This window comes from Marmota monax, unplaced genomic scaffold, assembly GCF_021218885.2.
Source record: "Marmota monax isolate L192 unplaced genomic scaffold, Marmota_monax_Labrador192_F-V1.1 WCK01_AAM20220418_F8-fsc00091, whole genome shotgun sequence".
In the NCBI taxonomy this organism is placed as follows: domain Eukaryota; kingdom Metazoa; phylum Chordata; class Mammalia; order Rodentia; family Sciuridae; genus Marmota; species Marmota monax.
Window position 1 is genome coordinate 6666687 of NW_026692434.1, and position 27041 is coordinate 6693727.

General features: G+C 36.4%; 1 protein-coding gene across 17 annotated transcripts in view; it reads left to right on the forward strand.

The window, feature by feature from the left end:
* Cd109 (CD109 molecule) overlaps nucleotides 1-27041 on the forward strand; it is a 228338-nt gene that overhangs the window by 88871 nt on the left and 112426 nt on the right. For 15 of the 17 annotated variants that reach the window (XM_058578868.1, XM_058578867.1, XM_058578879.1 and 12 more), the window contains 10 exons: nucleotides 7670-7709; nucleotides 9231-9315; nucleotides 15411-15507; nucleotides 15753-15894; nucleotides 16751-16860; nucleotides 19111-19335; nucleotides 20399-20500; nucleotides 20596-20658; nucleotides 21564-21740; nucleotides 24791-24943. In XM_058578868.1, coding sequence (XP_058434851.1) covers nucleotides 7670-7709; nucleotides 9231-9315; nucleotides 15411-15507; nucleotides 15753-15894; nucleotides 16751-16860; nucleotides 19111-19335; nucleotides 20399-20500; nucleotides 20596-20658; nucleotides 21564-21740; nucleotides 24791-24943 — 1194 coding nt within the window. Of the gene's footprint in view, nucleotides 1-7669; nucleotides 7710-9230; nucleotides 9316-15410; nucleotides 15508-15752; nucleotides 15895-16750; nucleotides 16861-19110; nucleotides 19336-20398; nucleotides 20503-20593; nucleotides 20659-21563; nucleotides 21741-24790; nucleotides 24944-27041 lie in introns of those variants that run through there. The other 2 variants (XM_058578880.1, XM_058578881.1) reach the window with 2 other exon arrangements.

Consider the following 27041-nt stretch of genomic DNA (forward strand, 5'->3'; position numbering starts at 1 on the left):
GAGGTTTCTCTATGGAATGATGACTATATTGGGTAAGAAGAGCTCAGAGGGCGTTGATAAGTTATGTATTCTCTTGCCAGGAAAGGTGCTTGTTTAGAAGACAGGCTGTCCATGTATTTAGCCTTCAGGTCATACTGCTTTCTCCAGTTTCTGGAGTGAATGAGCATAGCCATATTTGATGACCTAAATTGACATACCAAGTCATTTGGAAGGAGGTTCAGTTCCTTTGAAACTGAATGAAAATCATTTAGTAAAGCAAACTCGTACTTCATACAAAAGACCAGGTTTTTTTTTTCCTCCATGGTTTTAGATAAATTCAGTCAGGTTTTATTTAGTTCAGCTAAAAGTAACGGAGAGATTTCAAAATAAATTTAATTCCTTTTATTAGATCAAGAGGCAGCAAAGCCTAGCATGAAGACAAAGTTCAGCCTGATACCTGTTTTTTTTTAATATATATTTTTAGTTGTTGATAGATCTTTATTTTATTTATTTATATGCCATGCTGAAAATTGAACCCATTGCCTCACACATGCCAGGCAAGTGTGCTAACGCTGAGACCCAGCCCCAGCCTCTGATACCTGTTGTTGTAAATAAGGTTTTATCGGGACACAGTCCCCCTCCTCCTCCCCCGCCCCACACATATTATTTCTAGCTGCTTTTGCAGCACAGTGGCATTATTGAGTAATTATGACAGAGACCATATAAACTGCACAGCCTAAAATATTTACTGCCTGCTCTTTGCAGATCCCTGTTCTAGACTAATGAAAATACTTAATATCAATATTGTTTTGGTTATGTATGGCATGAATGGCTACTCTTTGTATGAATTGTTATTAATTTAAAGTATTTAGGTATCTTCTACCATTCTGGATTACAAACAACTTTTATAAAAATAACTAACTCATTGTGAAGATTAGTATCCTGATTGCCTAGTAGACAATACACTAGATGTTGCAAAACTTGATTTTGTTTTTGACCAAATCCTTTGGACAGTGTTCTAGTCATCTTTTTCACTGGTGTGACTAAAAGACTGATCTGCACAATTATAGAGGAGGAAGAGTTTATTTGAGTGCTGGTGGTTTCAGAGGTCTCAGTTCATAGAAGGCCAGCTCCATTCCTCAAAGCTTGAGGTGAGGCTGAACATCATGGCAGGAGAGGAGGGTGGAGGGAAGCAGCTCACATTACAGTGATCAGGAAACAGAGAGAGTCCACTTTCCAGATACAAAATATATACCCATAGCCAAGCCCCCAATTAACCACTTCCTCCAGCCATACCCCACCTGCCTCCAGTTACCACTCAGTTAACCCCACTCAGGGATTAATTCGCTGATTAAGTTAAGGTTCTAACCCAACCATTTCTCCTCTGAACCTTCTCGCATTGTCTCATACATGAGCTTTTTGGGGACATCTCACATCAAACCATAAAAGATTGTAAAACAACTTATTTCTTAGTATGCATTTAAGCCATTTGTAAATACTCTGGGAAGATATGGTATGATACAAAGTGTGCTGTCAGCCCTTGATTGCAAGATGATTTCTTGATTTATGTAAGTAATTAAAATGACAGTGAAAAGAAGCATTTTCCTTTTTCTTTTTCTTCAGTTTTTTTGTTGGTGGCCTCGTCTACTCCTTAGCATTTATGTTCCTTCCAAATAAAGGGCAGAGGTAAGGTTATTCTGAGGGTCATTTGCCTCCTTGGTGTAGCCTGGTTCTTCTCAAGAGTTATTTTAATGTCTTGCAGGAGATACTTTTTGATAACTGAGGCTAATCTCATGAGCACCATCAGAATCAGCCTGGGGACAAGAATCAGTTTTCAGTCATTTATAGATACATGAATTCAACAAACTTTGACAGTTTGCTGGCCAGGTGCTATGCTAACAGGATTTCATAGTCATTTATAGGAGATGATGTAGAACAGATAATTAAAATATATGTGTTAAATAAAATGGTTGAGTAAATCACAGGGCAGTATGGGAGAGAAGGGGATTCAGCATGTCACAGAGGAGCACATCATGAAAGTCTACTTGGAAGGGGTAAATCTATATAAATAAATCTGGGACATTTGGTGGAGATATCCAGCAGGTGGATTTGAACCTGAATTCCTGGGTTGAGGTATGAGCCAGAGATAAAGATTTAAGAGTCTCTAGGATAAAAATAATGGTTAAAAACACGAGATTTGATGAGCTCACCTACAAGTTGGAGTGGGGAGAGCATTGGATTCATATGCGAAGGGCCAGAAGTTAAGAGTCAGAAAGAGAGCACACAAAAGAAACAGGAGTCAGAAAGGTATTTAGGAGTACAAAGAGAACAAAAGACTTGAGGGGAAGAGACAGACTAAAGAAAGATGGAAAACCCAGGGAGTCATCAGGAATGATTGGCAAGGTAGGGGGCAGTAGGAGAGAGAGAACTTACTTAAAATATTATCTTCTATAATTATGTGGTAAGCAAATAATTGCCTAAAACTTGGCTTTAAGCCTTTTGTTTAAAGTAGGCCCAAATAAATGTGATGATTTTGTACATTTGTAGAAGCTAGTAATTTTTTTTTAAAAAATCTAACATATTTATCCAGCACCTTTCTTTTTTCTTTTTTTGCATAAGACATGGGGTAGGTTAGCAACCCTAGGGATAAACTATGAACAATACAGAAACCATCCAACATGAATCTAGACCTGACAGAACTTGCAGCAAGAGAAGGCATGAATCTAAATACTTACAGTACAGGTAAAAAGTGACGGGAAGTAAAGGAAGGGGCTAAAATGCATGAAGGCTTAGAGGGCAGAGAGATTGCTTTTCGTTTGGGGATTCAGGAAAACAATTTTGAGCTAAGCCTTGGAAGATAGGTAGAGATGGAAATATCAGTAAGTCAAACATAGGAAAAAGTACGAGCAGAAGCACCGGGCAGAAATCCTGAGACACTGTCAATCATGTACAGTGATGCTTCACTTAATGGAAGGAACACAGTGTGAGAAATGCATCACTAGGCGATTGTTTTTGTATGAACATTGTGTATGGAATACACTTTCGACACTGAGGTGGTACATCTTCCTACACACTAGGCTGTATGGTGTGGCCACCACGGTACCGTGCCCATTGTTACATAGTACATAGCTGTTATAGCCTTTGACTATGTCCTTCTCCATAGCTACTGATGCTGAGGTCTGAATTCATTTTTATAGAACCTCATGTGGTGTTTTGCATGTACTACTTAATTAATATTTGCTACGTAAATTTATTTTTTATTTTTTATTTTATTTTTTTGCTTGTGTGCCGAACTCCTCAGAACCATGGTGAGCCTGGCCTCCTGCTCTCTACCTCCTACCCCTGTCCCAGCCCCGCCATGCCCGGCAACACCGCTGCTCCCTCCGTGTTCTCAGAGTCGCGGGCTGCCCTTGTCTTGTCTTCTGGGCCCACCGCACATGGCGCGAGCCGCGGCGTGAGGCCTGCGCGGGTTTAGCCGGTAGATTCCTCCATGCGGGCGGGAAGGAGGAGTGGGCCTAATGAGGCGTCCTTTTTCTGTTCGGCCTTTCAACGGTCTGGGGACTACGAGACTCTGCTACGTAAATTTAATTACTTATCCACAGCCTTACTTGTGCTGGCCTCAGTAATAAAGCAAAAACCAATTTGAAGACTAGAATTCTTTGCCAGTAAAATAATACAGGTACTTGAGTACTTTACCTTCTTGATTTGATTTTTAAGGTGATAAATTAGAACAAATGAATTAAATACATGTAATTTATAATATTTCTGTATTTGACAAGAACAATTTAAGTCACACATCACAGATATGATTAAGTTTGATCAGAACAGCACAACTTATTTAGGATATTATTTAAATGACCATATTAAAATCAACTTTCAGACGGCAATTTATTATTTATTTTTTGGGGACTGGGGATTGAACCCAGGGGTGCTTAACCACTTAGCCACATCCCCAGCCCTATTTTTTTGTGGGGGAGATAGGGCCTCACTAAGTTGCTGAAGCTGTCTTTTGAGCTTGCTATCCTCCTACCTCAGGCTCCCAAGCTTGTTAGGATTATATATGTGCGCCACAGCGCCTGGCTGGACAACTATTTTGTTACATATAAGTACTTATATTTGTTTTATATTTCGAAATGCACTATATCCTTACTTTTTTTTTGTTTTCTAAATAAATCCATACAATTTTATCATTAATGTTTGTGTTCTTTATCTTCGGCATGGAAGGACTATTAATAAGGAGCCTTTAAAAAATAATGGAATAGCTAAATGTCAGAGGAACACTTTCATGCATGACTGTTTTAATGAAAAAATATTGGCTTTTAAAAATTATATTATTTTTAACTCACATTAATTGTACAATTAACAGGTTTGACTGTGACATTTTTATAAATGCATATATTGTACTTTGGTTATATCCACCTTCTCACTGCCTTCTCTTGCCATACTTTCCCTGTCCCCCATGGTCCCTTTCTCTTCCCTAAAATCCACCTCTACTTTCAGATAATCTTATTTATTCATTTATTCTATTGTCTCAACACATGACAGAAAATAAGTGATACTTATTTTTCTGTGTTTGGCTTATTTTGTGTAACATGTCCTCCAGTTCCATCCATTTTCCTGCAAATGACATGATTTCATTCTTTATGATTGCATGATACTCCAGTGTATGTGTGCGTTTTACCTTTTCTTTATCCATTCATCTGTTGATGTGAACCTAGGCTGATTCCACATTTTGGTATTGTGAATAGTACTGCAATAAATATAGGTAAGGAGATGTTCCTTTTGTATGCTGACTTCATTTTCTTTGGATACGTACCAAAGAGTGGGATACTTGGATCATATGGCAGTTCTGTTTTTTAGTGTTTTGAGGAACCTCAACACTGTTTTCTATAGTGGCTGTACGAATTTACCGTCCCACTGAGAGTGTATGAAGAGTTCCTTTTCCCCACATCCTTGCTAGCATTTGTCATTTTTTACTTTGTTGATAATGGGAATTCTAACTGGGGTGACATATAATCTCGTGTAGTTTTGTTTTACATTTCCCTGATGGCTAAAGATATTGAGCATTTTTCATATACTTACTGGACATTTGTACCTCTCTTGGGGAAGTATCTGTCAGGTCATTCATCCAGTTTTTTTTTTAATTGGATTAATTTTTGGGGTTTGTTGGTAAGTTTTTTGAGTTCTTTATAATATATTCTGGATATTTAATTTCTATTGGCTATTCATGTATATAATCTGGATATTAAATTTCTTTCAGATGAATAGCTGGCAAAGATTTTCTCCCATTCTATAAGTTGTCTTTTTATTCTGTTGATTGTTTCCTTTACTCTGTAGTATTTTTTTAAAAATTTTTTTAAGAGAGAGAGAGAGAGAGAATTTTAATATTTATTTTTTAGTTTTCGGTGGACACAACATCTTTGTATGTGGTGCTGAGGATCGAACCCGGGCCACATGCATGCCAGGCGAGCGCGCTACCACTTGAGCCACATCCCCAGCCCTCTATAGTATTTTTTAATTTGGTGAAACCCCATTTATCAATTTTTGCTTTTGTTTCCTGAGCTATTAGAGTCCTATTTAGGAAATTGTTGCCTATGCTAATATATCAAAGTGTTTCTTTTGTTTTCTTCTAGTAGTGTCAGAGTTGCAGGTCTTATATTAAAGTCTTTGATCCATTTTTTTATGGTACTGGGGATTGAACCCAAGGGTGCTTAATCACTGAGTCACATTCCCAGTCCTTTTTGCATTCTATTTAGAGAGAAGGTCTTGCTGAGTTTCTAAGCGCCTCATTAAGTTGCTGAAGCTGGCTTTGAACATATGAGCCTGCTGCTTCAGCCTCCCAGAGCCGCTGGGATTACAGGCATGTGCCACTGCGCCCAGCCTTTTATCTATTCTGAGTTGATTTTTGTGTGGGTGATAGATAGGGATACACTTTTAGTCTTCTACATGTGGACATCCAGGTTTCCCAGCATCATTTGTTAAGATGCTGTTTTTTTTCTCCAATGTATGTTTTTGACTCCTTTGTTGAGAATCAGATGATTGTAAGAGTGTGGATTATTTTTGGATCCTCTGTTTTATTATGGTCTATGGGTCTGATTTTATACCAGCACTATGCTACGTCGTTACTGTGGCTATGTAGTATGTTTTGAAATCAGGTCTTGTGATGTTTCCATTTTTGCCCTTTTTGCTTAGGATTACTTTGGCTATTAGGGCCTCTTTTTTTTTTTTTAAAGAGAGAGAGAGAGAGAGAGAGAGAGAGAGAGAGAGAGAGAGAGAGAAAATTTTTTAATATTTATTTTTTAGATTTCGGCGGACACAACATCTTTGTTTGTATGTGGTGCCCGGGCCGCACGCATGCCAGGCGAGCACGCTACCGGTAGCTTGAGCCACATCCCCAACCTATTAGGGCCTATAGCCTTCCTTTAAGATTAATAAATAACTTCTTCCATAGTGGAACAGGGGGATAGGGAAGAATGAAGGAATTTTGGCTTGTGTAGAGGGGAAGAAAGGGAGGGGTGGGACTGTGGGGATGGCAAGGATGGTAGAATGAGATAGACATTATTACCTTATATACATGTGTGATTATACTATGGGAGTGACTCTGTACCATGCACAGCCAGAGGAATAAGAGGTTGTGCTCCATTTGTGTACAATATATCAAAATGCATTATACTGTCATTAATAACTAATTAGAACAAATTTTAAAAAATAAATTCCCAGTAGACAGTAAAGAAATAACTTCTTGATATGCAGATGTTTTAGATTTAACTTTAGGAAATGTTAATATTTCATAGTCATATCAGTGTGTTTGCTTTGATGAGTTTAGGGAATCAGATTTAGAATACAAATTTCAATGTTGGAATTACTTAGTTATTTTGAAAAGGTTCTATTTAATGTGTTATAATTTAGAATGGACAGTTTGAAATATGAGTTAGAAAAATGATATAATAAACCACATGTTTTCTTCTTGATATTAGAAAAGGAAATAATTATGGTATCTATTAAACTAGAATAAACCGTATTGATTTAATGGTTAACTAGATAATAATTCAAGGAATTAGAAAGGTGGAGCATGTTGGTTCATGATGATTTTGTATCCTAGATTATGTATAAGAATTTGGAATTCATCATGATGTCTCATGCCTGTGATCCCAGCAACATGGGAGGCTGAGGCAGGAGTATTACAAGTTTGAGGTCAGCCTCATCAATTTAGGGAGAACCTGAGCAATTTAGTAAGACTGTCTCAAAATAAAAAAAAAATCAATTATGTTTAACATCATTTTAACCATTGTTTATTTTATAGTGATACCAAAACAAAATTGAAGTCATTCCTATTTAATTGATATGGTTTATCCTTACTTTATAAAATTTGTTGATTATCAAATTTAATCCTATTTTGCAAATGATGGAAACCATATTAAACAGTTTTATTTAAATGACCTATCTCAAGAGATAGGTCATCTGTTTATGTAAGCAAAGTTGAGAAGTAAAACTCTGAAATTTTGTAAGCTTATTATTGCAGTTGTCTAAAAATAAACTTTCACAAATTAAGATAAACTGTCTTGTTCATTAAATCATAATTTAATGAACAAAGTTAATTTTCTAAACGTTTATATGCAGGTAAGTAAGCAAGCAAAATGATTGAATAAGAACTCATATGCTTTGTCTTTTTTCTTTTTCCTCCCAATAGGACCAGACATATTATCAATCATTTCAAGTCTCAGAATATGGTGAGTTCCTCAGTTTATTTTGAAGGAAAACAACAACAACAACAACAACAACAACAACACATTAATTACTTTCTACAGAGATAAGAGAAATTGTCAAGAGATAGGCTACTTAAAGTAAAAATTCCAGTGGAGATAAAATTCTGGTGTTCCTTATAGGCCTAAACAAGTATTTTCCTTTATAAAGTTCTAAAATCTCACTAAAAGAATAAAGTAGGAAAAAATATTACCTAAATTCTCATTATGCTAGTCTTTTCCTTTTATATAGTTTTTCTATTTGTTGTGACCATAAAATATTTAAAATTTTTTGAGTTTTTAAAAGTCGAAACATTGGGGTTAGTCGTGTGTAGTGCAGTGATTCATGCCTCTAATCCTAGCAACTCAGGAAACTGAAGTAGGAGGATCCCAAGTTCAAGGTTGGCCTCAGCAACTTGGTAAGGCTTGTCTCAAAATAGGAAAAAAAAAAAAAAAGAACTGGGAATGTGGCTTGGTGGTAAGGCACCGCTGGTACCAAAAAGCAAAAAAAAAAAAAAAGAAAAGAAAAGAAAAGAAAAACATTGGGGTTCAGTGGTAGAGCATGCAAAAGGCCCTGGGTTTCATCATCACACCACAAAATCAAATTTAAAAAAACTCTCATCTTACTGTCAATTATTTTCCACATTTTATTTGGTTAACATTGCTGAAGACCACCTATTTAACTCGGGTTAATCATATTCTTATAAGTGCAGCACTTATAATATTGTGTTAAAAACAGATGGAAACTGTGGATTCAGCTAGTTGGTTTATGAATGGAGGAGAGATGAAGGTGAAAGCATGGGGTTTCCATCTTAGTTTGTATATTGAGTTTTTTCATTTAATTTGTGCCACTTTTTGAGACTGTGTTTCATTCAGGCAGCTGAAATTCTGGAAGTAGTGTGCTTATCCCTTTGTGGCTCAGTCTTAGGATCTCAGCACACACTGTTTCTAGGGGGTGGGGTACAGCGTATGATTGCCAACCTATAATGTGTAAGGAGAAGGTATTTGAATTTCCCTTTTGGCCTCCTGTCTTAGACTGGTCCAGGGTACAGGAGGGACTTGGAGCATGAAGAGGGCCTGTAGCATTATTTGAGCTGAAAGTCTTCCCTCATGGGACCCACAGGTCTTTTTGATATTTGTCTTCTGTTAATTGAGTGGTGAGGTACCTTGTTATGAGACTTAGATCTGTCTTTGATCAGTGAAATTATAGAAAAAAAATTTCAGTAGATCAGAAAAAAGCAAACAGTTTTTATTCTGGTGGGGTGCTTTATGCCAAATTGTATTAATTAATACATATTTCATACTTGATTACATAAAGCTGACCTAAGTAAGGATTTCTAATTTGAATAAAATAAAGGGGTATTCATCTGTGTTAATGTGTGTTTGGATTCTAATGATTCTAAGTTTAATAAAAATTATCAATTCTTTCAGAAAATTTTAATTTTTTATTTTGCTCAGCTGAAGATAATGGTAAAACATATTCTTTAAAAGATTGCTTTTTCCCCCCAGTGTTACCAAAATTTGAAGTTGCTTTGCAGACACCATTATATTGTTCTTTGACTTCTAAGAATTTAAATGGTACCATCACCGCAAAGTAAGTATTACTTTTCTTTTGATAAGACTCTCAACCATTATAAAACTGTAAAACAAAAAGCTCATTATATATTCCAGAATATTAGCACTATGCTTTGCTTATCAAAGTATCCTAATGAGTGATAAACAACTATTTATAATAAGTAATCAAGCATGAGACAGGTCTTTATATCCATGTCTCTGTTTCCAAGCCAATCTAGTCCTAAAATATTTCCCCAAACCAAGACTACTTTAAGGATATACATTATAAGTTGCCATATTAAGAAATTATGTATATTTCCTTATTCTGCATTCAGATGATGTAGAGTTGAGGCAACTAACTTAGCTTTTCTTAAATCCTATGCTGTTTTTCTCATTGATAATGGAGGTAGGAGAGGAAGTGGTTGTCTTATTGAAATTGGCAGATATGTGAATAATCAACATTCATTCATTTCACCATATGTACACAGAGACCTTCAATTCACCCTGTCTCACATATGTCTGGTGGCTGTCATGATTTGGACCCCCTAGCTTGAACAGCACAGCATTTTGCATTGCTGAGGCAAAAAGCTTACTCAGAGTTCTAGACTAGTGGTTCAGGCTGGGATGGCCCTCAAGTAATTCAAGGATTGGTCTTTTGTAGCTTTTATTTTTTGATGTGTCTGTATCTGTGCTTCAGCTTCTGAAATTTATTTCTAAGAGCTAAGAAAAACTGGACTCCCCTACTACTGTCTCACCACTGTATCATCACTGGTGAGAATCTATGTCAGTGTAAGCAATGGGCAGTGAATCTCCTGGCAGAAGCACTTCACAATCCAAAATGTTCTAAAAATTCCTGCTTTAAAGTGTGCAACAACAACAACAACAAAATTACATGAAACACACAATACAGAAACAGAATCATGTCTATGATTTATACCAAATTATTATCTGCTTGTGTTCAAGAAACAACGTCCAATATGAATTTGGAGGTTGTGGATGGACTTGTGGTTTGGAAAACACACAAATGCCTGCATTTTACATAATTATTATACTGTACTTGATTTCAGTCAAAGGTTCAGCATCCTGTTTGGGGTTTATTTTGAGTTCTTTGGTAATGTTTTTAAAACTTTGAACAACTCTGGTACAAACCCCAAATATATGTAGATCTGCACAATCCATGTCCACATAGGTTCGATTGAGCCTGGATCTCTTCTTTGATTCTGTTTTTGGTTTCCAGAGGTGTGCCAGAAAATTTAGTAGAAACAGTCAAAACAGTGGTTGTTAAAGTTGGGTAACCTCCAGAAAATTTTACATGTAATTTTAGGGCGCCATGGACCCTCTGAGCTCTCACCACTAATATCCTTACCTCAAGCCCAATAGGGAACCTTATAGTTTCACCACAGTTTGTAATGCTTGAATTTCTAACTAACAGTTGAGAATGACATATTTGTGATAGTCTCCTGGCATTTCTGTAGTGCTCGCTGTATTGCAATCTTAGTATGTGTATAGAAGTTGGCCAGAGAAGTAGAAGCAGTAAGAAACATATAGTAATATATGTTTAGTACAAGAGGATATAGTACAAGAGATAGGCTTAGTGATTGCGGCACTGGTTAGGTAGTGCAAGATCCATAGGGCAGGCTGCCAGGAATGGAGGATGAGGTTATAATTCTCAGGCAGAGGCCTAAGTTGCTTCCACAGGCAGAATTTAGGGAAATCCTAGCGCTGCTTTTAAGATCTGTGAATTGATTGAATCAGGCCCACTCAGATATCTAGGAAAATCTCTTTTACTTAGAGTGAACCAATTATGAATTCTAACAACATATATAAAATACCATTACCTCAATACCTAGATTAGTGTTTGATTTTGTAATAGGATGATCTAGCATGGTGAAGTTGACACACCTACAGGACCATCACAGTGTGCTTGGTATTTCAGGTGTGGATAGTGAGCCTCTTTGCTGCTTTCAGACCTGGCTAGCTCTGATGAAGGTCTATTCTGTACTTCCTTTCTATTAACATCTCCTTCAGGCTTCAGTTGCCTGGAGGTGATGTCCATGGGGGTGACAGATAGTTCTATTCCAGAGCAGTGCAAGTAAGAAGAATTGCAACTAACATGGCCTAAACCCTTCCCATTCCATGCCAAGGCCTGTGAATAAATCATGAACATTCCTTCTATACCAAAGTAGAGTGCTGGGCCTACCAGTGAATTTCAGAAGAGTGTGCTTTTGCCTTTAGGATTGAAAATCGGACTGAGAATGTAGTTTACAACATCGCAGTAGAGTAAGGAAATACTTGAGATTTTTTATCAGGTTTTTGTTTTGATACTTGGGATTGACCCTAAGGGTGCTTAACCATTGAGCTACACCCTCAGCCATTTTTTTTTTTTATTTTTTGAGAGAGGGTCTCACTAAGTTGCTTAGGGACTAAATTGCTGAGGCTGGCCTTGAACTTGTGATCCTCCTGCCTCAGCTTCCCAAATTGCTGGGATTACAGGCATACACCACCATGCCTGCCTTTTTTTTTTTTAAATCAGTTTATAGCTGAGCATACACATACTCTATAAATACTGTGTCCCAGTAGAGGTGGAGATGAGGTGGTTACGATCTCCCTGTCTGTATCTCCATCATCCTGACTGACTGTCAGGATGAAAGCTGCAGCTCTTTTCCTTCTAAAGGCTAATTCTTCCACTTGTTCCTTGTCAGGCTGCTATCAGGAGAGTTCCAATCCCACTTCCTCTTCCTGAGTCGGGACTTTTCCATTCAGTATCTTTAACCTTTTGTTCTTTAGAGGCATCTTCACTCTTAATCATTTCTATCATTAAAGAAACAAACCCTCCCCTGTCCTTCCATCCAGGGCCCTATCTCTGGCTTCTTAACAGCCAGTCACAGATGCATTTTCCACTTCTTCACATTCCATTTATTCCTCAACCACCTACAATCAGTCAGAATTGCTTTCACCATGATCACAAAGACCTCCTTCCTGCTCAGTCTCATGGGCACATTTTTTAAAAATATTTTTTCCCCTTTTGTAGCATTTGGCATTGCTATCCACTCTAATTTCCTTTCTGGGTTTGCTCCTTGCCTTTAACTACTCCTTTAAGACTCTTTGCAGTCTCTTCTTTCCTGGCCATCTTTGAAAAGTTCTTGTTCCTCAAAGTTCCATCTTTGGCACTCTTCTTTCTGTACACGTTTATTTCATTTCCTTCCCCATGGCTTGGGATTTTGCTATGGTGTATAATTTGACAACTCTTAAATCCTTGTCTCCAGCCCCAATATCTGTCTTGAGGTTTAGACCCTCATATCTTGCTGTACACTACACATCTCCCCTCAGGTATCTTATAGGCTCTTAACTAAGCATATCACCTCTCTGAAACCTGATGCTTCTTTTGTGACACCCCTCCTGCCATCTTGGTGGACTGAACCATCATTGGTTTAGCTGCTCCAGTCAGCCACGCTCTTCCTTCTCTTTTAACAATTCCCATATCCAATCAACAACCAGTGCTGTTGATCCTGTCTCCTTAATATCTCTCAAATCCATCCACTTTTCTCCACGGCTACTTCCTTGATTCAGACCTACATTATCTCTTCTTAATTACTGTTGCAGTTTCCATTAAATGTATTTCCTGACACCATGCAGCCCCTTCTCCTCTCTCTCAAACTCTACTCCCCAAATTTTACTTGTGCTTTCAAGAAGGAAAAATGCTTTCTATGATCTTTATTTAGGTAATTTCAAGGCGTGGCTACTCCCCCTGACCCTCTTTCATCACAGAACTAGTTGTACAGCTTTGCTGTTTGCTGGTTCACTTGTTTGAAAATGAGTCTGTCTTACTACTGCACCTTGGTGCTTAGTACATGTCAGCTATGGAATAGGCATCCAGTAAATACTGCTGAAAGAACATTGGATGAACAACACAGCTCCTAAGATTTCAGTTCCAAGCTGTATGTAGCACAGCCAAGGTCTTCGTACCAAATTTAAAGGTTGTGATTTGGAGTGAACCAGATTGAGTTGTATGGGCAATAGATTTGGTCTTATCAAATTAGGGAGTAGAGAGTAGAACCCGAAATCAAGTTCCTCAGGTGTATTTTGAAAGATGGGTTCTGTTGTCTTACTTTTCATGTAGTTGTTTTTAAATTTTAGAAATGGTCTTGCAAATAAATATTTTATAATAGCTGTCATAGTCATCTCTAAGGGTGCATGATAAGAAATTTAGGTTACTCTTTTTTGCAAGTAGACATCTGTTCCATCAAGGTTATTTTAAATGTACAGGGCATTGCTAGAAATTTCTTGGAGAAGGTTAAAAGGTTCTATTTGGTACAATACCCTATGTGCATATATTACTTCATGATTGGTGTGATCCTATATCACATACAACCAGAAGAATGATAAGTTATTCTCCATTTATGTATGATGTGTCAAAATGCATTATACCATCATATATAACTAATTAGAATGAATTAAAAAGATTTCATTTGGTTTTGAGATCTTTAAATGAGGTGACTAAAAAAATAAAAGTTTTTAGTGTATTTGTCTGTTACCTTTGATGTGAATATCTGCTTATTAACTACCTCATTAAAAATAAATAATAGATTCTTTCTTCCTAACCACAATGAGCTTTAGAGGATTCTAAATCAAATAACACAGCATATATCTAGTTTGCTCCTACAACTCCTGGGAACAGTAGAATTAAAATAGATTATTTAATCTAAGGTTTATTAAAATGTATTTATTTGATGAATTAAGACATTTGTATCTTGGAAATAACATGAAGGAAAAAAAGGTAGGTGGAGAGAAACATGAATTATAGGGTTCATTTTTTAAGGTGTTATTTTATAAATTTTTGTACTATGGATGTTTTTAGAAAAAAAATTCTTGTCTTCTTAATGATACTATCCCAGAATATCTTTGATTTGCTTTGTCAAATGTTGTCAAGTTATTTTATAATAATTAAGGTATTCTAAATACGTTCAGATTTTATTTAGGATACTAATTTTCAGTATTCCTGTTTCACAGTGATTATTATCAGCTTGGTAGAAAGCTAAGTCAGCCTCACATTCGAGCCAAAATTAAAAATTTGCATCTGAGAGTAAATTATTATTTAAAAACTCTACTAGCATGTGATACAGCTCTTTTAAAATACAATATGCTGGTATTATAGCTTTGCTTTTATTTAATCTTTAACAAGATACAAACAATGTTAGGTTTGGAAGACTTTAGAGTAAGTGATTTTGATGCTAAGGTTTCTAACGTGGGTTTCTACTACCTTTACTATTTTTGTTTGGAAGGGTGATACACTGAAGATTGAAAAATTTTTTTTTGAGATTTGCAATGTTTGCTTTTGAGCTGAGTTGACCCGGATGAGGGGCTATTTCTGTGTCTAATCACTGGATTGTATAGTAAACTATATACAATTTATAGAATTCAAAGCAAAATTATTTTTACATTTGGCCTCGCATTTCATAATAGAGATGGAAGAAATCTAGAAAACACATTTTAAAAAGACTTCCTGGCAGTAAAATGATTCATCAGAGTGCCTCTCCTTTGCATGAGGAGAATTTCCCATGATGAGAGTGGATACTAATAATACATAGACTGCTAACATCAGAGAAGGAGATTTGATTCAAGAAGATAAGTTTGATACTATAGATTTTAAAAATCACTATTTTTGATTTTTCTTGCAAAAAATAATTTTTGGCAGCTGTGAGTTCATTCAGTGCTTCAGAATCTAAGATCAAATAATCCCTCCTGACTAATATTGGAACATGCAGTCATTGGCCATGGTGATTGCAAGTTCAACTGACATTTAAAAATCTTCAAATTGGGTGTGGTTCATACTTGTAATCCCAGCTACTCAGGAGGCTGAGGGAGGAGAATTGAAAGTTTGAGGCCAGCTGGAGCTATCCTGTCTCAAAATAAAATAAAAATAGTAGAAGATGTAGTTCAGTGGTAGAGCATTTGACTCGCATGTGGGAAGCCCTGGGTTAGTTTTTAAAAATTTGCTGTAGGAGCATGTATTTAATATAATTCTTCTATATTAGATTGCTAGTGTATGCTATTGAAAGTAATATTTTTTATTTTGTTCTTCTGATAATGTTAAGTTTTTTTGGAAAACAAAAAACCCTGTTTATTGTTTTTCAGGTATACATATGGGAAGCCAGTGAAAGGAGATGTAGTGCTTACATTTTTACCTCTATCTTTTTGGGGAGAAAAGAAAAATATTACAAAAAAATTTAAGGTAATTTTTTTCAGTTTATAACTCGTGATGGGAAAATATGTGTATTTTTCCTAAAAATAAGATTTTGTACTAAATTAGCAAAAAAATTGAATGTAAGAAAATCAAGAACTTTGTGGCATTGGAAAAGTGAGAATTTACCCACTTACAACACTGATTAATATGGAGCCGTTGTGGTGTTGTGACTTAGTTTGAGTTTTATTTGAATTGCTAAAGTGAGAATAAAACTGAACTTTTAAACAAAACAGATAAATGGATCTGCAAACTTCTCTTTTAATGATGAAGAGATAAAAAAGGTGATGGACTTTTCAGATGGACATTCTGAACACTCGGATCTCTCTACTCCTGGGCCAATAGAAATTCTAGCCACAGTGACAGAATCACTTACAGGTTTGTGGACATTGACTTGAAGGTAAAGCTACTTGTGTGTTGCTGCTCTGAAATCTCTTTTTATAACTTGCACTTTCACTTGGGGGCATTAGTTGCTTTTTAAAAGATGCTATTTAATGTTGAAGTTTTCAAGACTATAACTTGTGAGATGTTTTCATAATAGGAGTGAAACTTATTTTCTGTGAAAGTTTGTGCTTCAATCACATGTGATAGCTATTTGCATTTTTCAATTTTTAGTCTCTTTTTAGCTTGAAAACCACCCAGAAAGGCCTACATTTTCAGCTATTATTTCTTCTTCCTCTTTCTTCTCCTTCTTTTTTTTTTTTTTTAGTTGTTGATAGACCTTTATTTTATTTATTTATATTCGATGCTGAGAATCAAACTCAGAGCCTCACACATGCAAGGCAAATGTGCTACCGCTAAGCCACAACCCCAGTCACCTTCTCCTTTTTTTAAAATTACTTAACATAATCTGAAATCTCACCTGGTTCTAGATGATTTTCTCCTTTAATTAAAAAAATGTTAGTTATTTGTACATTTCTGTTGTTATTTCAACAACTTTAACCAATCACTGGAAGAGCAAAAGACTATTCTGTCACTGGCCCTAATCTGCTTTTGTGTGTCTATGTCACTGAGGGAGGATGATGGTAGTAGTGTTTAATTAAAAGCAGTCCACAGAGAACATAATAGACCATGTGGTTCTCTTATTGTGTGTTAAGCCAGTATAGAAATGAGGCTTATGTGTCCTGATATCTTCAGCCTCTTTTACAAGTAGCTTAGATGGAAAGATTTGGTGGATAGAAGCTGTTGGTGAATTATTTCTTTTTCATTCTAAATGATGCAATTTCCAAAATAGGCATCTCAAGAAATGCAAGCTCCAATGTGTTTTTCAAGCAACATGATTACATCATTGAATTTTTTGATTATCCTACTGTCTTGAAGCCAACTCTGAACTTCACAGCCACTGTAAGTTGGTATATTTATTACTAGTCCATAGCAGCAGTAAGTTCAGTTGAATGAAACAGAATGGGAAAGAGTATACTCAGTGTTTCTTCAAAAATTTTAGTCAAAAATTCGATATATTACCTTTTCTCTTTAGATATGTGAGGTATGTAGAATTGTTTCTAAGTGATCTGGGCCTACTTTTTCTAAAAGAGTCATTTCTAACAACAACAAAATATCTTCCTAGAGATTTATTTAGCAAACAGTTTAAGTTAGATTTGTTACATTGAAGCTTTTATTAATTGAAGGGATTTGATAGTGATCAAAATTTTAATTTAAATCCCTTTTCTTTCTTTCTTTCTTTTTTTTTTTTTGGTACTGGGGAATTGAACTCAGGGGAACTCGACCACTGAGCCACATCCCTAGCCCTGTTTCCCTATTTTGTATTTTGTTTAGAGATAAGGTCTCACTGGGTTGCACCTCACCTTAGAACTCAATCCTCTTCTCTCATCCTCCCAAGCCATTGGGATTACAAGTGTGTGCCACCACACCGGGCTTAAATCTGATTTTTATAATGCTAATTTTATTTCTAGAAAAGATACAGCTTTAAAATTTAACATCAAATCTCTTTTTTAAAAAAAAAATGTTGAATTAACACTTGTTGCTTTAATACATTTTGACAGAGTGCAAGGTGTGGTGCAAGGCAGGGCTTATGGAGCTAAGAAAGACCCAGTGCTACCTAGTTCAAGGTTTTTCTGATGGTGACAAGAAAATATGCACAGAACTATAATTCAAGGAAGTATAAGATTCAGTCATGAGTTAGTTTCTGTAGGGATTTAAAGCAAGTGTTGCAAACTTTTACTGTAGAGATTAGATAGTAAATATTTTTAGCTTTCTGGGCCATATGGTCTTTGTCACATCTACTCAACTCTGTCATTGTAATATGTAAGTAGCCACAGCCGATTTGTAAACAAATGAGAGTGACTATAGTCTAGTAAAACTATATTTACAAAAATACTGGATAGGCATGCCTGCTTTCCAGTTAGCTAACTCTTGTTTAAAAGAAAGGAGGGGCTGATCCTTGTTGAATGTGTGAAGAGAAGTTTTAGATAGCTATTGATTTCAGTTATCTCAATAATTTAGACAATTTGAAAGATAAAAATCACAAGGCTGCTGACATTTGTTTCCAGATGAGGGAAACAATGGAGTTCAGGAAGGAAGGTTTGGGTTTGGGTTAGGAATGGGGGTTAAGGAATACTATATGGAAGAGGAAGTTCTGAACGCTTTGTTAAAGATTAGTAGAGTTTTAAGTGTTTGGGCATGGGGGTGGGAGGTGGGGAGCAAGATGAGTTGAGACAAAAAACAAACAAACAATAGTGAGAGGCTGGTTGGCAAATTCGGAGGTATTCAGAAGACAGTGATTGGACAATTGCAGTCCCAGCTGAGCATTGTTTCTGGGAGTGATAAAACTAGAGGATCCTGAATGTCTCCCATATGGATTTGAACTTTATACCCTAGGGATATGGCGGAAACTGTTTGAGTAGGACTGTTGGGGTTATGTGCTGGAGGATGGAAGCAGCCTCGGTGTGGGGCGATGGGGAGCCTCGTGGTGGTGGCTGGGAGAGTGGCAGGTAGATTCAGAGAAATATATGACTTGGTGTTCTTTGGATTTTGGAGGTAGGCTGAGGGAGGGAACATTCGGAAAGTAAGTTTTGAAGAATTGGGGTATCAATGAAAAAAGCAAGGCAAGATGGTTGTTCTGTGTTAGACATGCTGAGTTCCTGGTGACTGGTAGCCAAGTGAAAATTTCTTGGAGGGAATTGGAGGTATTTTGTTGTGAGATGCAGTGCAAGGTAAAAACAGGGTTTTTGAATTTGCCGTATAATCCCAAGGAAACAACAAGCTAAGACCTAGGAACACTGAGACCTTTGAGGAAGAGTTTACTGATTATTTGGCCTTGACAAATTCCCATATTTTGTGAGAGGAAAGGGGAACCATAAAGGACACTGAGAGGGTGCACAAGGAGAGGTATGAAATGAAGGAGACTGTTGTGGAGCCATGGAAGTCAAGGAAGCCATAATGTTAAGAAAGCAGGATCGTGGGCCTCTAGATGCCTCCTACAGAGAGGCCAATGAATCTGAAGATGAGAGTGCCATCAATAACTGTTGAGACTTAGTGTCTTGGGATATTACAGATGGAAACTGCAGCCAGCTGAACTTAAATCATTTTTTAAAAAAATTACCTATTTTAAAAATATCTTGTTTTGACAATTAGGTGAAGGTAAGCCGTTCTGATGGCAACCAACTGACTCTTGAAGAAAGAAGAAATAATGTAGTCATAACAGTGACACAGAGAAACAAAACCGATTTCTGGAGCAGACAGAACCGTGGCAATCAGGACATGGACACTGTCCAGATCATGAATTATACGGTCCCCCAAAATGGAATCTTTAAGATTGAATTCCCAATCCTGGACAACTCCAGTGAGCTACAGCTGAAGGTGACCTCTGTTTCCCACAATTATGGTTCCGGGACACCATCATCTCAATTGTAACTGTGTAGATACTCAACCTATCAGAGCTCAAAGTGCAAAGGAAGTGGACATGTTTTTGTTTTTTAAAGTGGGAGAAAGTGTTAGAAATAATTTGATGACAGTGACTAAGGATTGGCCTGAATGTTTCCTTGTAAGTTCATTTTTAAGAGCAGAGTAAAATATAACAATGTGAAGATATGATGGAGAAGCTCCACAAAACCAGGGTCTAGGTTGATTTTTAGTCATTTGAAATTTTATTTTCAGTGTGTGATACACATCTGTAATGGCAGTTACTCAGGAGGCAGAGGGAGGAGGATCACAAGTTGGAGGACAGCCTGGGTAACTTAGAGAGCCATATAAAAATATAACATAGGAAAGAGGTAGGGATATAGCTCAGCAGTAGAGCAATTGCCTAGCATGAGTGAGGCCGTAATTAAACATGGGTTTAATCCCTAGTACTGAAAAATAAAAATAAAAGTGAATTTATTTTAGCAGGAAATGGAATCAAAGAGGATTATGTATTTGTAAAACCTTTGCTGAGCTTTCTTTCCCAGAGTGGTTTGAGAATCCTCAGCCATCCCTGTTGCCTGCCTTCTGATTACTCTGTCCTGCTCCATTCAGGGCCCTGGCTGAGCAGGGTGCTCCACAGATGTGGCTTCTTTGATTTTCACTCTGAACCTTGGTGGATTGAGTGAGGTGTTTGTGAGCTGTGTGTTGTGGAAAAGGAAAGGGTTCCTTTTCTATTTCATTATCAGAATGTTTCTTGATAAAATAAATTTTGTTTCTGAAAAAGAGCTGTGACACCCCCCACCCCAGCCCAGGTTATTATAGTAAAGACTCTGTGTTTTTCAAATTGGCAGATTCTTGATGGTATAGCTATAAAATGATGAAGATGAGTATCTGGTAAATGTATTTTTACTGCTCAAAAAAAAAGAAAGTGAATTTGGCTTTTAGTAATTATTCATCAGACAGCATCTTTTCTCAAGGTTACTCAAGGTGAAAATTTATGGCTTTCTTTGTTTTGCTCTAGGCTTATTTTCTTGCTAGTGTAAGTAGCATGGCAGTTCATGGCATGTTTACATCTCCCAGTAAGACATACATCCAGCTAAAAGCAAGAGATGAAAATATAAAGGTAATATGTATAATTTACCTGATAATTACAGTACAATTGGACTCTCTTGCCATTGATATGTGCATATTAACTGAGTTTTTTTTTTTTTTTTTAAGGTGGGATCACCTTTTGAATTGGTGGTCAATGGCAACAAGCAATTGAAGGAATTTAGCTATATGGTAATTTAAATTTATGATTTATGAATTTAAATTTATGATTTATTATATAATTATTATAATTATATATATTATATTATTATAATTTATGATTTATTATATAATTATCTTAAGTGGTATCTATATTATGTCTACACTGAATTTATTTTAAAATTAGGCTGTCCCTTTTATATTGCAATCAAAATATTTTTAAAAATTTTTTCATCTGTGTTTGCATTTCTAATGTAAAATGGACGATTAATTTTAGCACTGTGTTTAAAATTCACATTTCTATTAGATTAATAATATACATCCTTGGGTAGAAATTTGTAAAATATAAGAGAAAATAAAAATTGGCATGATTGGATTCCACCTCTTGGGTCCCCTTCTTCCTCCAGGAGAAGTCTTTTCTGCTGTCCTTTAATAAACTTCTAATTTCTACTCTGAAAAAAAAAAATTGGCATGATGGCTTTTAATATTTTAAATCCAACTTTCCCAGTGGAGTCCTGTATTTCTCCAATCAAAAATAGATTCTTTACCAAGATGAAGAAATGATAATTGTTTGAGGGGATAGATATGCCAGTTACCTTAATCTGATCATTACATGCTGTATTGAATATCATACCATGACCCACAAGTATGCACAAATGTTTCGTGACAAATAAAAATGAAAAATGCCAATAAATTGAGAATTAAAAATGTTGATTTTTGACTACAAAGCTGTTACTCCAATCAGCATTGTTTTAATCTTCAATTTCTATTTCTTAGGTTATATTATCTGTCAAGTAGGTTTTCTTGTATTTGAAAAGGTGTCAAGACTGGTTTAAGTCAAGATTTATGGATTTGCTTAAAATTATGATAAATATAACTTCAATTGAGCTCCTTACTAGCTTTAGCCAAAAATTAAATTTATCTATTATTTTTTTCAGGTAATATCCAAGGGACAGTTGGTGGCTGTAGGCAAACAAAATACAACAACCTTCTCTTTAATACCAGAAAGTTCTTGGGCACCAAAGGCTTGTATAATTGTGTATTATGTTGAAGATGATGGAGAAATTATAAATGATGTCTTAAAAATTCCTGTTCAGCTTATTTTTAAAAATAAGGTAAGATTTAGATAATAATATTTAAAAGAAAACCTTATATTAGTGAAGTCTGAGACATATACTATTTCTTTAGAAAAGTATCACTAAGCTGAATTGGTTGGGAGGATATATTATTCCCTTTAAAACTATGGTAAAACCTCTTCTGTATTTAATTACTATGTATGTATTTAAAAAATTTTTTTTAGTTGTAGGTGAACATAATGCCTTTATTAAAAAAATTTTTTTTTTTAGTTGTAGTTGGACACAATACCTTTATTTTATTTATTTTTATGTGGTGCTGAGGATCGAACCCAGCATCTCACACAAGTGCTCTACCACTGAGCCACAACCCCAGCGCCCCCATAATGCCTTTATTTTTATGGGTTGCTGAGGATCGAACCCAGTGACTCACCTGTGCTAGGTGAGCACTCTACCACTGAGGCACAACTCCAGCCCCTACATATGTGTTTTTGCATGTGGAATTGTTTGGCTCTATGGGTCTTATTTGTGACACAATGTTCTTGGCTGTAAGACTTCAACTTAAAAACATGAAACCATTCAGAACTTTTCAAATAGTTGAGTTGATGTTGCTCGGTTGTGAAGTTCAGTGGCACCGTAATATTTGTGTGGTTTGACATTGCCATGGAGTGAGGAAGTGAGGCCATCTGCAATGAATTTAAGAAGCAGACCTGGGCTTGGTTTATCTATTACATCAGCTGGAAACTAACCTGGGACAGATTTTTTAATATACTTGGTCACCTTGCACATGAGGACCTGTGTGAAGCCTGGCCTCCAGATGCATCAGTGCTTTTTATAGCCTGAGTAATCAGCTTGTGTAGAAAGCTGCCTTGGCCCCTAACTGAAAAAAAACATGATTGAATCATCTCACATGGATCAGCCATAGTTTACTAAAAATTACTGTCTTTCTAGTCCTCATTGTTTTAAAGCAGTGGTTTACAGAGTATGGTTCTTCCATGCTTTCTTTTGTTGAGATTGTTAACCCTAACTTTGATTATCAGAATATAAACTTCTACTTTTGTCTGATGAAAAGACACGAGATATTTTTCTTTTTTAAGAAAGAAAACACAGGGGTTGGGGGTGTGGCTCAATGGTAGAGCACTCACCTAGCATGTGCGAGGCCCTGGGTTTGATCCTCAGCACCACATAAAAACAAATAAATAAAATAAAGGTATTGTGTCCAACTACATATTAAAAATTGTTAAAAAAAGAGGTTGTGGCTGGGGCTCATGGCAGAGTGCTTGCCTAGCACATATGAGGCACTGAGTTAGATTCTTAGCACTGCATACAAAATGAGCACATTAAAAAAAAGTCATGCAACTACAAAAAAAAAAAAAAAAAAGAAAAGACTATATTTTGTTAACTTCAGAGCCCAATTTTTACTTCTAGTAATAGTAGTCACTTGACAAAAATGAATTTTAAAGTAGGAGTCATGGAGGCTTAACCAAGGAGACACATTTCTGAAAGTGAGATCGAGCTCTAAAAGTAGTAACAGTGTACAGGATCATGGACGTTGAGGAAGCAGAGTGTATTGATAGCATATTTCAAGAAATTTCTTAGACATATGGGATAGGAAATTAGTTTCAGTTCCATTTGCAAAGATATATCTTAAACTTTTATGCAACAATTATTGCACTATGCAGAAACTGCATGAATCATAATAGAAAGTGTTTAGGAGAAAATTTGTGAATCTTTGTTGATGTTCAACGATGACAATGGAATGAATGAATGAGATACAGAAAGGGATAAGAAGATGTAGGTTTAGAAATTATCCACATAGAAGTGTAAGTTGAAGCCATGGGGTGTCTGAGGTTCAGAGAATAGAGTGAACTACAAGGTCTAAGACAGCTTAGAATACACTACTTCCCACCCTATAACCCCTCTCTCTTTTAGAGTGTAGGTGAAGAAAGTAAACTAGATATGATGGCTTGAGGAGTGTATTGCACCAGATCAGATAGGCAGGAGGGGAATACTTTAACTCAAGACTCTACAGTGGACTAGAGATTGAATTCAAGTCTATTGAAATAAAACGCAGGAGAGTGTTAAAGCATTGGGTGAATTAAAATAAAAGTACTGGAGGTTGTTGTGGGGATATTGGTAAGTGTTTAGACCCTCAGTTTTTGCTAATCGGTAGTTATTGAAGTTGGCTCCCACTTTCCCATTTAGACTAAGAAAATAGCTGGGACTCTGCCTTTCTTTATGATTACACTTTGAGAGGATGGCTCCCACCAGGATATTTACATTTTAAAGAGTCAGAGAAAGACTTTGAATTGCCAGTTGTCTAAAGCAAATGTTCTAAGGAAAGGAATGTTGGGGGCTACAGTCAGGAAGAAGCCTATCCAAAGTTTAATGAAGCCTAGGGTGGCATTAAGGCCACCTTGGACAGATGGTGCCATCATTGATACAGGGGAATGTAGAGATGCTAGATGAAATGAGAGTCCCCAGTGGGAAGGGGCCTCATGACAAAGCCCTTCTGTTCAGCAGTCATGCAATGACTGACAGTTTCTAAGAAGTAGTAGGACCACATTTCGTTGTGTATAATGACAAGAAGTTCAGGTAGCCATGGAGACATAGGACACAAAGGTCTTGGACAGAACCCCCATATCTCACAGCCCAGCTAGTTCTGTGAGTCCTCTGGGAGCTCTCTGTGTTTATTCCCAAGTCCAGGTCACCTACACATAGGTACTTTAGGTTTCTTTCCTCTTTTGTGTGCCCCTCTAGGATGTTGTCCTTTCCAGGTGTAGTAGACACTGCTGTCTTATGTCAAGCATTGGCTGGGGGATGAAGAATGGGAGAGGGAGAGAGACAGGGAAGAGAGATGGGAAGGATAATTCAGATTTATAACCACTGTGAGAAGTTGACTTGCAAGTATGAGGGAATAGTTTTTTTTTTTCTTTTTGTTATTTTCTTATGTATGGTTTTAGAATTATCCCTGGACCAAGGCAAATAAAGAAATTTTTAGATTTTGAGTCGTTGATCTGTTATTGGTAGAGTATGTAAGTAATGATTTTTAAAAAGTGAAATCAATCAATCCTATTTTATCCCTTTCTTAGATAAAGCTGTTTTGGAGCAAAGCTAATGCTGAGCCTTCTGAGAAAGTCTCTCTCAGGGTCTCTGTAACACAGCCGGACTCAGTAGTTGGGATTGTAGCTGTTGACAAAAGTGTGAATCTGATGAATGCCTCAAATGATATTACAATGGAAAATGTGAGTGTAGCTTTTTTAAAATTATACACTTTTTTTCTTTTTTAAAAAATTTGTTCTTTTTAGCTATATATGACAGAGTGTATTTTGACACATTATACATTCTAATTAGGATCCCAACTTGTGGTTGTACATGATGTGGAGTTTCACTGGTGGTATATTCATATATGAACATAGGAAAGTGATGTCCGATTCATTTACTGTCTTTCCTGTTCCCATTCCTCCCCTTCCCTTCATTCTCATATCCTTTTTGTCTCCATGGCATTTCCTTCTCCTCCTCTACCCTGACCAGATGATGGTGTCGTTTAATTCTGCATTATTATGGATTGCCCTCTATGTTCTTTTTTTTCAGTTTTTAATTCTGCAAATTTGTATTCACTCTTTTTTTCTTCCCATTTTATTTTTTATCTCTTTCTGGGACTCCTATTATTCAGAAATTTGGCATTTCTACTTTTATCCTTTGTATCTCTCCATTTTTTGTTTCATGTTTTCTGTCTCTTTTTCTGTAGTTCTCTGAGAGTTCTTCCATTGATTCTTACAGCTCTGAGATTATTTATCACCTTGTCTATCTTACTTTGATAAATTTTATTTTTTCCTTTATGCTGGCTGTGATTTTCATTTTTGTTCTTAATTTATTTTTATTTTGTTAGCTGTTATATTTTTAGTACCTGATTTTCATTTCATATATTTTTAGTACCTTTTTTCTTTTTCTTGGTAACAGGGATTGAGCCCAGAGGTGATTAACTACTGAGCAACGTCCCAGCCCCTTTTTGTACATTATTTAGAGACAGGGTCTCACTGAGTTGCTTAGGGCCTCACTAAGTTGCTGAGTCTGGCTTTGAATTTGTGATTTTCCTGCCTCAGCCTCCATAGCCATTGGGATTATAGGTGTGTGCCACTGCACCTGGCTTTTTCCTTTTTCATATTGCTAATATTTCTCTTATATCTCTTTATACATGTTTACTAGGCTTATTTTAAATTCTTGAGTTGATTTTTTCAACAATTATGCTTCACATGCCATATGTTGTCCAGTTGGATATTTTTCTTTGGTAGTTATAACCTTTGGGTGTCTCTCTCCTCTGATAACATCTATTGGGGGAAAACTGAATACCAGGCTCCAATTTTTGGTGTAGGTCCTGAGATTTTAAAGATAAAGAATGGGTTGAAACTCATTACTCTTGTTCCTTTATTTTTGCTGCGTGCTTCTATTCAGAGTTTAACTTAAACTCTTAGGGAAATGAAGCACTAGGAAGAGATTATGATCCAAGCCCTGAGGGTTTGGAAGAGTTGGGGAGGAGGGTCTGGCCATGTTTTTCTCACATCAGAAATGCCCACCTGCTATTATCTTTGGGGCATCTATAAGGGCAGTTAGCTGTTGATCTTGACAGGGAAATTGAAAAGAATGATTTTCCTGATGATATCTCCTGGAAAGAAGCAACAGCAGAATTATAAAAACTTTCCTCCATCCTGTCTCCTAGTTACCCTTTAGTTATCTTCTGCCTCAGACTGAAGCCATTTGCTTCCTTCCAACACCAGTTCAAGATATCCTCCACTCTTTTGGGGATTTTCGTATCTCACTCATCCAAATTTTCTGTTTGCTTTTATTATTTCTCCAGAGTTGACTCTGAAGGTGGGAGTTAGGAGCCTGTGATACCAGTCTGTCCTGGTTTCCCTGTTTCTTGTTGAGTGTTTAGAGTAACTTCAATTGTACTAGATCTTCCAGGAACAATTCTTAGGCATTAGCCTTCCCATTGTTAGCTTGTGCTGCAGCTTTGCAGTGCTTTTTATTGAGGCAGTGAGAAAAGGAGGATTGCTTTATGAGATACATGCTGATTCTTGATTAGTTAACATCTGTTCCTACTTGAGTGAGAGCAAAAGCAGATCTTCAAGTATTTGTATTTTGTGGCAGAGCTAGAGTCATGAAATTAAAACCTTTTATCTCATTATGTCTGACTCTGGCTCCGTTGTCTATAGTTGGCCTAACTACATTTGCTAGCTTTTTGAGACAAGATGAAACTTTTTGTTTTCTCATTTGATTGTTTTCTTATTGGTGCCTGTTATGGTTTGGATTCAAAGTGTCCCCTAAATGTTACTGTGTTAA